This window comes from Sitophilus oryzae, unplaced genomic scaffold, assembly GCF_002938485.1.
Source record: "Sitophilus oryzae breed Bouriz unplaced genomic scaffold, Soryzae_2.0 scaffold_1586_pilon_pilon, whole genome shotgun sequence".
Lineage (NCBI taxonomy): Eukaryota > Metazoa > Arthropoda > Insecta > Coleoptera > Curculionidae > Sitophilus > Sitophilus oryzae.
In genome coordinates, this window is record NW_022146265.1 from 2541042 (window position 1) to 2553120 (window position 12079).

Below are 12079 nucleotides of genomic sequence, written 5' to 3' on the forward strand. Positions count from 1 at the left end.
AAAAAATCGTATTTTCCTTAAAACAAAAAATTTAAAAAAAACACCAAATTGTTTTTTCTAATTTCAATACAGATTAGTCGTACAAAGTTAAAATTTGTAAATTTTCGATAAAAAAAGATTCTTGACCAAATTTGTACACTATTATAAAACACTCTGTATACGAGAATTCGCTAAATATATTTTCGAAAACCACATAGCATTTTAATCACAATAAATGCGTCTAAAACGTGGTCCAAACTGCATTCCAAAATCGGAGAGAGAAAAGAAGAGCATTTATTGTTTACAATCCCGCAATTTTGTGGATCCGCGGGATTGATTGCTTTAATCCCGCGGGTTTGCGGGATTGAGATTTTGGTGCGGGATTGCATTCCCTAACAACTTTCGATTGCTATTGTATCCATAAGAGAAGATTTGCCAAACCAACCAATATTAAAGCAAATAAAAGTCCCATGACCAATCTTTTATTACCGAATCACTATAATCTTTTATTCAAACTCCCGAGTATTTTCTTATCCAATCTCTGTGATAAGTTACACTAGTGTACACTGTAGGATACCCCGCTTCGCACTGTTTTGCCCCATATGACACTATGCCGATTTGTATATTGTTCCTTGTGAGTGGACCACCCGAATCCCCATAACAGGCCCCCACAGCGCCTGTCAATGTGTCGTTGCCTCTGCTGCAAAGGTCCGAATCTGTTACATTTTCAAAATACTGCTGACAAAAAGACACCTTGTCCATTGTGACGTAAGCCTTGCGGAGGACGGAGGAAAGTATGTTGTTGGATGACGTGTATCCTGAAATAAATAACACATTTGTAGCTAGGTAATAATTTGTTTGAGAAAAAAATGAGCCTTTTATACATAACTAGCGTGTACCCGCAACTTCGTTTGCATCGAATTAATCATTTGTAATGGTGATAATTGATAATAAAGCAAAGCAAGAATTTCCATTAACATATCTACAAACTGGATAAAATTTTCTCACATTTATGTCAGCATGAGAAAAAACAATCGAGAAACCCCTCCTTATCGAACAAATCAATCCGCTTTAAAGGTCAAGCAGTTTAAGTAGAATCGTGATTACTCAATGGTCATATTTTATGAAACACCCTGTATAATTTTTTAAAAAATCTTAAAATATGTAAAGCAACAAAATAAAATATACGTGTTTAAGATTTTTTCCGAAAAACTCACCGGTTTTTAAATAAAAAATATTCTAATATTTGAGGGGTGATTTCACCCCCTTAGAATTCGAGTTTCGAAAAATCCCTTCTTCTCGAACCTCTACACCCTAAAGTCAATCCGTTTTCCAAAAATCAGCTTTTTACGTCAAGCGCTTTAAGCAGGATCGTGATTAATCAATGACCAGATTTTTCGAAACACCCTGTATACATTTTTAAAAAATCTTAAAATATGTAAAAAACAAAATAAAATATACGTGTGTAAGCGTTTTTTCGGAAACTTGACCGTTTTTTAAATAAACAATATTGTAATATTTGAGGGGTGGTTTCACCCTCTTGGAACTGGAATTTGGAAAAATCCCTTCTTATCGAACCTCTACACCCTAGAATCAACCTGTATGCCAAAATTGAGCTTCTTATGGTGCGTTTAGCACGAGCTGCGCGTGCGCGCACAGCATTCGTTCGCGCTCTAGGCTCCGTTCAAATTAAAAACTTATTTTTCGACGAATGAAGTGATTCACTTGTGCGCGCACAGCAGAGTTGTGTTGGTGAAAATAATGGACGACCAAGAAATAGTCGGAGCTGCAGTCATTGTTATGCACAGCTTAATTATTAAAAAGAAGAAAAATCGAAAACATCGTCGCTGGTGGCAAAGCCAAATTTTTGGATATAATTGATATAATTTACTGCAACAACTTGTGTGTGAGGAGGGCTATGATCAGTCCAAAAACTGTACAAGAATGACCAGGCCCGACTTTGAATATTTACAAAATTTAATAACACCAAAAATTACGAACAAAAGATACAAATTTTAGAATAGCAATTTCATTAATATCGACATATTCAATATTAATTTTATTTACAAGGTCTCGCCATGCGTTATTTCTTTTCTTTTTTTGTTTTTTAATAATACGAAGAATGTTTAACATCCCATAATATAGGCAACTTTTCATATTCTTCAATTAATAATAACGAAGATTCATTGATCCACTCCATAATTTTAATAAAGAAATCGAAAAAAAATCACGGACGCAGACAAAATAAATTGCCGGTGCAAACTGAGCGTTCGCGTACACATAAAATCCCTTTGAGCACGGATCAAAAACCGACACCAGACGGCTCACGTTCGCGGCTGCTCGCGCGCAGGCAGATTCAGAGTGAGCGTGCGCGCACAGCCATTCGCGAAGGATCAGTGCGTGCGTGCTCAAATCTAAACGCACCATTACGTTAAGAGTTATTAGTACAGATTTTTCCAGTACTTATTAGCTATATTTGCTCGTTACTACCAGTGACTGTGGGCATTTTTTTGTTAAAATATAACTTTAAGACAAAAATAAAGAATTTTTAAGGAACTCTCTGACTTACCCCATCCGGCTACTATAGCTGTAGTACCAGAATAATCTCCCGATCCACTGTCGCATAGGGAGATTGATTGGATAGCCCAGGTAAACGTTATAAAAGATGGCGTTTTGACTAGAGCTATGTCGTTGCCCTCCAAGTAGTTACCGTTATATTTTTCGTGGATTATCATGGTGGTTGAGTAGAAAATTTTCTGAGTCTTTTCGTTGGTTTTCCATTTGTGTGCTCCTAGAATTATTTCAACCGTTTTAGAACTGAAACAAACAAATATTGTGAGTTAAAAAATAGTTTTAAAGTTATTTACGGTATACCATTGAACACAAACAAACTGTAAGTCATATATTTCTTTACTGAATGATATATTTCACGTATTTCACGGGTATAATGGTATTAGGGATTTAGATATGATATGATATGATTTTAGGAAGTATCAATAATAAAAAAATATTGGTATCCAGACATGGCTATACCAATATATATACGATACCAATTAAACTTTTAGTTCCGTAATCGAGGGCGCAATTTTTAAATTCATTCATGACTTCTTAACACAAACATTCTTAATATTTAAAACAACATTCTTAAATATTTACCTACCATATTTAAACTTAAATAATAAAAATGTATACATATGTACTATCCAATCCAATTGCAACTCCAATTTTATCTCAAAATTTTTATTTTTAATTCTATTATTTTTGTAACTTGGATCGGATAAATCATATTGAATTTTGTGTATTTTAACCTTATTGGTTGCTCTATTAACTTCATTTCTAAATTGCAACAAGAAAAAACACACAAAATAACTGAAAATTCCTACCAGTTGGGTCGCGATGACGCGATCAACTCGACAAGTTGAATCTGATCGCCACCGCAGAATAGAACGCCGCGCCGCCACACAGTGCTTCGAACATATGGCTCTAGAGGACAAAAATGCAAAACTTCTCTTTTATAGTAGGCAATTTATTCAAACTAGGTTTATTTGACACAAATGATGAGTACTCTCATTGTACTAAATGATGATGTTCTTAGTCCCACGTTTATGAAAAAAAAATCTTATAAATAATAAAAATGTGGGAGCTGTGTTCCATCTAAGGAAATAATAATTTATAGTATGAAAACGGTGTAAGTATTAAATAAATCCCTGTGATAAAAAAGAATTGGAATAACATTAGAACATGATTCCTACAATATACGCCAATATAAGATAAAAATATTTTTCTTTAATGAAAAAGAAACATTAATGCTATATTTAATTAAAAAAAACTTAAGATACTATAAATTTACTTTAGGACAACAAAATGCATAGATCGTAACTACTCTGATTCAGAAGAATCACTGCTGACAGAATCTTCCAAATTTATAGTATCCAAATCACAGGTAGATGAAATATCCTCACATATAAGATATTTCTGTACATCATTTTCTAATATGTTACTTTTTCGCCTTGTTACTGTTCTTTTTGTTGGTATGAGGGGTTCGGATGTTAATAGTAACCTCTTTAAAGACCATATCAATATATTATTTTTTCGTTTTCTTGGGTATGAGGTTCTATAATAAATTGAAAGATGGAAACTTTTTTATGCGACGTTTCGCTCTAAAATAGTGGGCTTTTTCAGGCACAAATGGTCTCATTTGACTGGAAGGTTCATCAATATCTAATAAAGAACACATTTTTTGAAATACAAATAATTTTGAGTTCTTGTCCTTATGATCAAGCCAAGTATAAACCAGATCGGCATTGGTCATAAATTTTACTCCATCTGAAAAGTATTATAAAATAAAGTTCGTAGCAAGCAGACGCAGGTGAACTATACAAAAATTAAAAGTGTATGAATATGTCAACAAAAATATTCAATAAATACGATATGTTTTGATATGTTTTTTCTTAAATGCCGTTTTGAAGTTTGAAAACGTATAATTTTTATACCCATTTCAGAATCATCTTAAAAAATAAATAAAAAATAAACAATCACGAACTTGTTTAGAAATAAATTTAAAGTACATACCTTGTTTAAGAATATCCATAGTGGCTTTTAATTAAGTACGTACTAACTCGTTTACGTTTAACTCCATATACAGAACTACTATGAATGTTATTCTTTTCATTGATATAAGATAATGATCGCAAAATTTATTTTTAGTGAAAATATTTGCTTACAAAAAAACGCTGTTTATGAAAAATAATATACAGGATGGTTGAACATTGCTATAAGTATAAAATTACATATTCAGATATTAGTAAATTTTAACTTTTTTGTCGAATAGAACGCCGCCGCCAGGCCGTTTCGTCTCCAAAACTCGATCGCGCCAGTGTGAAACGTCTCATCCCTGATCGGGATCATGAGATCGTGATCACGCCCGTGATCGCACCAGTGTGCGTATAGCTTAATAGTCGTTGCAAAAAACTCATCGCAACCTTATTAGAATATTTTGAACGGGAAAGCGGTAGTAATGGCCCTTTATGTCTCTTAAGTGCTGATAGAAAATGAGTTTTGTTGATGTAAATAATAACGGTTGATATATTTATAATCAATTTATTTTTATTTCCTAAAATATTTTGATTAAAAGAAAATATGTAAAAGTGGGCAACGCTGTGCCGGTCAAGCTTAATCACGTGACTAAAAGTTTTTTTGGTATGATCTATAAGTACTCGTAGTTCGAATGAAAATATACCAGTATATTTTTTAACTTACTTATATACGCAATGGGCAGCTGTCAATATATATCTAGTTGATATAATAGAGCCTCCACAAAAATATGTTTCGTCAATAAAAAGAGCAGCTTGGTGTGGAAGTGAATTTGCAGTAACTTCCGAGCCACCTACGATGTTGTACATCATATCAGATCTCATTATTGGTGGTAGCTAAGAAAAAAGAAAAAAAATTTAGTAGGTAACCTAATTAAAAGCTTTTGCTACTTATCAACCATAGCTAGTTTTAATCTAAAGTATGATACGTGCTACCTTGCACGTTTTCCGCCAGATGGTGGGATAGTCTAGATCTCACCGTAGTTTTAAAGTACTGTCAAGGATATAAAGATAATAAGTTTAGTGAAGAGTTTGTTAGGTTGATAGATCTAGAGATATACCAGAGTACTGTACTGATCTAAAGGGTGTTTCTTTGGGTTTGGTCAAAGCTTATTCACAAAATTAAACACAGGCAAGAACGCAAATCAATATATCATCACAATATATTTATCAACTTTATTAACGGCGCCAATGAACTCAGATCAATTGATTGCTTAATTTGTTTATTGAAAAGTTAATAAATAAGTTAATTCGTCTAGGATATACGCACCTGATTTAGTATTATTAATTTAATCTAATACTCTAAATGTTATTGCATGGTTATTGCACATTGTACCAGGATAATGATATGTCATATTATGTGTCAACTCGTTGATTAAGTTAAGTGTAACTGAATTTGTAAACACATTGGGCTCTTAAAGTATTTCCGGTACAAATCTATATTTCAAGTATCAAGTATCTTAATCTAAGTTCCTATTTGTTATTCTAGTTTTGGATAAGATACGTTACTACAGTATGTCCCCGGATTGTCTTTACAAGGGGAAAACTTTTTTATTATTGACATTTTGCGTAAAATGGATTCTTCATAAAAATGTTTGCCCCCTTGTTCTATAATGGTTATACAACTTAACAAGTATAGCTAGAGACGTGAGAAATATAAAATAAGAGACGCCCCTCGATGCGCAGTGGACAGTCCGCAAATTTGCTTTAATCAGATTTGTCGTAGCGTAATTGCATCTCTCTTTCGCCGAATGCGTTCTCTCTCTATCGTGTGCGCGACCCATAGACTTAAAATAAAATATAGACTGAGCATCTCATTCATAAATAGCTGGAACATGCGGTCAGACAATGTCTTGTTATTGTTGTGTTATTGTTTTAGGTTATAACGAGTGCGACACGAGCGATAGATAGGTTGTCTCTGTCGTAACGGTCGTTCCCTGACTACTCTGACGAAAAAGACAACACTGTCTTTCGTTTCTCAAGTACACCTGAACTCTCTGTATCATAGCCGGTAATTTTTTTATTTTAATGAGGCTACAATTAAATTAAAAATATATCGTATTTAAACTTTTTTATATTTTATTAAGATTTAGGACAGGTTTTTTTAAATAAAAGTTTAGAAAAAACGTCTTAGAGTCTAAAATGGATAAAAATAATAAAATACACGTTATAGAAGAAATTTTATAATCGAAATTACGTAATTTTTGAAATTAATAATAAATTATTAATTTTAGTCAAACATTTACAACCCCTAATATTAATCAAAACAGGATCTATTCCACAGATATAATAGAATCGGCGACAGGGAGAGAAAAAAAAATATGATTGTTGTAATTTTTTTTCTGGTTAAGCGATGTCTTATTATGTAAATTAGAGAAAACATAAATCTGTTCCATTAAAGCAAGGAAGGTGATAGGAAGTGGATAAAATAAAAACTACATTTATTTAACTCGGTACTGTCTTTATTATACCGGGTGCGTCCCAAAAGTGGCTCATCCCCATAATTTTTTTATATTTTCAAATAAAAAAACAAGATTTAGTATGTTAGTATATGACATAAATTAGGATTGATTGACGCATTCAATTGTTTTTGGTCACTTCCTGTTTCACCGGAAATGACTAAAACTTTTTCTTTTTTTTTAAACGGCACCCTCGGTATATTTCTACTTTATTCGATAGAAAATGACACTCTGAATAGAATGACATATCATATGTCAACTTTTGACATTTTCGCATATGGTTTAATTGTAATTGTAACACGCGGTTCATAACGACAATTTGTCACCCTTGTTCCATTTGAAAAAATTGACATATGTATGATTAAAAATACGATTTGTACATCTTTTAACCGGCCTAGACAAGACACGAAACCCATTAGACGATCAAAACTATTTTTCCAAGGCTCCTTGATTAAAACTTAGTGTTTTTAACAACACCATGGTACCCTGGATTGAAATTTAAAAGTTGACATATGATATGTCATTCTATTCAGAGTGTCATTTTTATCGAATAAAGTAGCAATATACCGAGGGTGCTTTTATAAATCAAAAGATGTAATCATTTCGGTGAAACAGGAAGAGACCAAAAACAATTGAATACGTCAATAAATCCTAATTTATGTCATATACAGTACGTCTGCTGGATCTGTGTCTATGAAAGGAATGCGGACAAAAAACATTTAAATAAACAGCAATATATTTTATACGTCGACTTGACGAGTACGTCACCGCAAATAGCTCCGCCCACTCATTTTATTGGCTATTTGCAAATTTGTCGAATTTTTATGGATGGGACGCGTCGTTTAATTTTTTACGAAAAACATCGAGAGAATATTGTTTCCTCTCTCACGGATACCCCGTAGCTATAGAACGGACAGACGTACTGTACTGTACCTACTAACATACAAATCTGTTTTTTTATCTGAAAAAATAAAAAAATTATAGGGGTGAGCCACTTTTGAGACGACCCGGTATATTAAAAAATATTGTTTCATAATGTAATATCATTTTAAAATTCTTGTATGTTATTTTAGGTTCTGAAGATAATTTTAGAATAAACCGGAATATATTTTTAATAAAAACATTATCAATTATTAACACGGTTATAATTATGATTTTGTTACAATGTAAGTAAGTAAATAATGTAATGTAAGAGAAACAATTCAGATTTTACATTTTACTAAATTATTATCTAAATAAGCGCCTTTCTACAACAACGCCACTGACTCCTAATGGGTAAATTGAGAGTTGCCTACCGGTCGAAAGTCGTTTCAAGACTTAAATGGATTATTTAAGTCAAATTTCTTGCAAATTTGGCACTGGCGAACCATATTTTATAGTTCTTGAACAGAAAAAGACAATAAAATAAACGCTTAAGGACTACAAGCTCAGAAAATGCGTTAATACAGCCGGGGACATAGCGGCAACAAAGCTTTACCGCACACGTGCGACGCGTACTACAAGGTAATAAATGAATGAATAGGCTCCCTCGCCTCTAATCGGTGTTGTCATATTGTAAAGAACTTATCCTTTTTAAACAGTATCCGACTTATAATTTAGTAGTATAAGGACTATTTAATACATCTATGGAATATTAAAACCTACTTTATTAAACTGTAGTCAAAGCTGTAGTATTAATATCTCAATAAATGTGTATAACAAGAAAAAAATATTGATAATATTAAAGACGTGACAACATAGGCTGGATGAGGAAGGCTCGGTCGACTGTACCCAGAAGTAAACATGTGTACAAAAAAGCTTGTTTGACCGCGTTGAGATGTAAATAGTGTAGTCTATATTTTATTTTAAGTCTATGGCGCGACCGGTGCTATCCCCAAGTCTCTTCCTATATTTGTCAAACTGTACATTTCCAAATTTCCGTTTTCGTTTTAGAGAAAAAAAAACAAATGGTTGATTTTTTTCGATTTTTGTTATTAATAGAATTTTAATTAACGTTATATTTTTCGCTGTTTAAAAATGTTAAAGAAGCGCAAAATTTATTTAGTTCAATGCTACGAAAAGGGTGATAAAAGTTATGGGAAAATGTGATACTTTAACAAAATATGACTTTAATCAAAATTAATAATAACCATCTGTCAAAGAATGAAATCTAAATTACATTACCATACAAACGCGTTTTGATTTTCAGGACTTGTTTCAACCATTCAACCATATTTTCATGTTCTTTTTTATTAAAAATTAAAGAGAAGTATAAACGGGATTAACCATTTTAGAAAAAGGAAATTTTTTTAAAGAAGACTGCATTTGTCTCAAAATGTCAGTAATATAAATTTTTTTTCCTCTTGTAAAGACAATTGGGGACCATACTGTATACATAATTAAAAAATAATAAAAAAATGTATTTTTACAATTATTTTTATAATTTTATTCGAATTAAAATCAGTGACTCTTGATATCTGTTTATAACAATCTATAAATGAGAGATCTATAACATTCTATATTATTTATTTTGATTTCCATTTACGGTGATTATGATTAAAATTTAATTAATACATACATACTTGAAAACATAATGCAAAAACAAGTTAATTTTTATGTTAAGTACTCAAAATTAAAATTTCCAATATTAAAATCATAATACAAAAAGCATGATACTTATATAACCATATCACTCAACATAAACAAGTATATTCAAGAGTATACGTTATATTTGTGCTATATTGAATGATATATCTTATTAATCGTTGAAAGACTAAATATAAATACTAAACACTACTTACCCCTGCCCAGCTTGGGCAGATGACACTAAACACAACTGACAAATTTATTAAGTAAATTTGATATTCCATTGCCCTAAAAGAACCTTTCAATATATCTGCTAATAAGAGATTGTTCAAATTCACATTATGTCTGGAATGGTTTTTAAACGTGCCTCTCCTACTTATATATTATCAAGGAGTGTTTTAAATTTGATCGGTTATTATATCAGTTGATTAATCTAAACGATACACTTTACAGCGAATCCGCATTTTCATTCACCATCTTGACCTTGAATGAAAACAATCGTTTTCAATCAGTGAGTTACTGAGAACATTCTAATATTATTTGGGGTAACATATAAATTAAATTTTTAAAACAAAAAGCAATTCCTTTCTTAATATCAGATATTTTTTATAATTTTCTACAATTTTTTTAGCTAACAAATCCAATACAGGGTGAGTTAAATAAATGTAAAAATTTTTGGGGGTGGTATATTTCGACTCCAGAAACACGTCTATGAGGTTTTTTACGCGAAAAAAATGGACATTTTTATTTTTCGAGAAAACATTTTAGATAGCTTTTTAATTTTTAGTTAAAAAACATGATATCAGTAGTTTTCGAGATACTCATCGTAAAAACTCACCCTGTATAGAGTATGTCCCCGGATTGTCTTGAAAACATTTTTTTATTATTGAAATTTTGAGAAAAATGGATTCCTGCATCCCGTTTATACCTACCTACCTACTTTTGCAAATTTCCATACCGTTTTAGAGAAAATTAAAAAAACATGAAAATACGGATGAATTTTTTCCTAAAAATCAAAACTCGTTTCTGTGGTTTGGTTTGGTTTGACAGTGGTCTTCAGCAACATTCAATAATTTCTTGCAAATAAAACACGAATCCATTTTTCAATAGCACTTGTGAATTTCCTAAAAAAAGATATTTAAAGCTACCACCACTTAACATGAAGGCACCCGGTGTGATATTATCCAAAGAGGATTCCGCATCGCTGAGAGATGGTGCAGGACTGTCGGGCTGAGTATTAACTCAGATAAAACCGCAGTAGTGCCATTCACCAGAAAGCGAAGTTTGAAAAACTTGAAAAGAATCCATCTAGATGGAAAGGAAATACTGCTATCACAGGAAGTGAAATATCTGGGAATAACCCTGGATAGTAAACTTCTCTGGAACAGGCATATTAAGAACATTACCAGCAAAGCCACAAAGGTGGGGCTGCGCCCCTAACATTTTGCGCTGGATGTATTCCATGATAGTAAGACCCATGATTACTTATGGAGCAGTTGCTTGGTATACAAAACTAGAGCAACGTACAGCAAGGCAAAACCTGTGCAAAGTACAGAGACTGGCATGTATCTGCATCACAGGTGTCATGAGAACATGTCCAACAGCAGCAATGGAGGTCATTCTAGACCTAACACCACTGCACATTGTCGTCGGTAGTTATGCCAATGCGACAATGATTAGAATGGTTACTGACGGAAACAGTACTGTGAGAATTTTCAGGTCAGGGGCTTGGAACACCCTCAAAAAGAAAATTCCACTTCTCCAACTCCCAGTGGATGACATACCAAGAATTTACAACTTTGAGAAAGACTTCATTGTAGTATTGAGTAATAAAAAGGATTGGAAGAAAGAGACGCTTACTCAGCATATAAAAGACCATACCATCAAGTGGTATACGGATGCTTCCAAAACCAAAGCAGGGACAGGGATAGGAGTATTTGGGCCGAAAACTGAATACTCCGAACCAATGGGCACCTACCCCAGTATCCTTCAGGCAGAAATTTGCGCTATCGAAAGATGCGTACAATTTATATTAGATAGGAACTATCGAAAACAGGAAATTGCCATCCTATCCGATAGTCAAACAGCACTTAACGCGATCAACCCAGTAACCATCAATTCGAAGTTGGTCAAAGAATGCCTGGAGAAGCTCAACAAATTAGGCAAAGAAAATAAAGTCCTCCTACTCTGGGTGTCTGCTCACCAAGGGATAGAAGGCAATGAAAAAGCAAATGATCTAGCTAGAAAAGGAGCGAACACTCCACTAACTGGACCACAACCGTTCTGTTTTCCAAACGGGAACCAACTGAAAGCGGAACTGAAGAATCTGGAAGACTCCATCCGTAACTTGGAATGGGTGTCCTCCAACAGTCTAAGACACTCGAAAAAGTTCCTTAGAACTTATGACCGAGAAAAATCAAAGGTTTTCCTTGATTTAAGTAAAAACAATCTTGGATTGTCACGGGGTTTCTAACAGGACACTGT

At 32.9% G+C, this 12079-nt stretch overlaps 1 protein-coding gene across 1 annotated transcript; it reads right to left on the minus strand.

Moving 5' to 3' along the window:
- Positions 1-445: 445 nt before the first annotated feature.
- LOC115879767 (brachyurin-like) lies at positions 446-9990 on the minus strand. Its single transcript, XM_030896755.1, has 4 exons — positions 9811-9990; positions 5239-5408; positions 2549-2796; positions 446-797 (listed from the first exon to the last, which is right to left on the minus strand). Exons 1-4 carry the CDS (start codon positions 9877-9879, stop codon positions 490-492), a joined length of 795 nt encoding a protein of 264 aa, XP_030752615.1. The 5' UTR covers positions 9880-9990; the 3' UTR covers positions 446-489.
- Positions 9991-12079: the final 2089 nt, after the last annotated feature.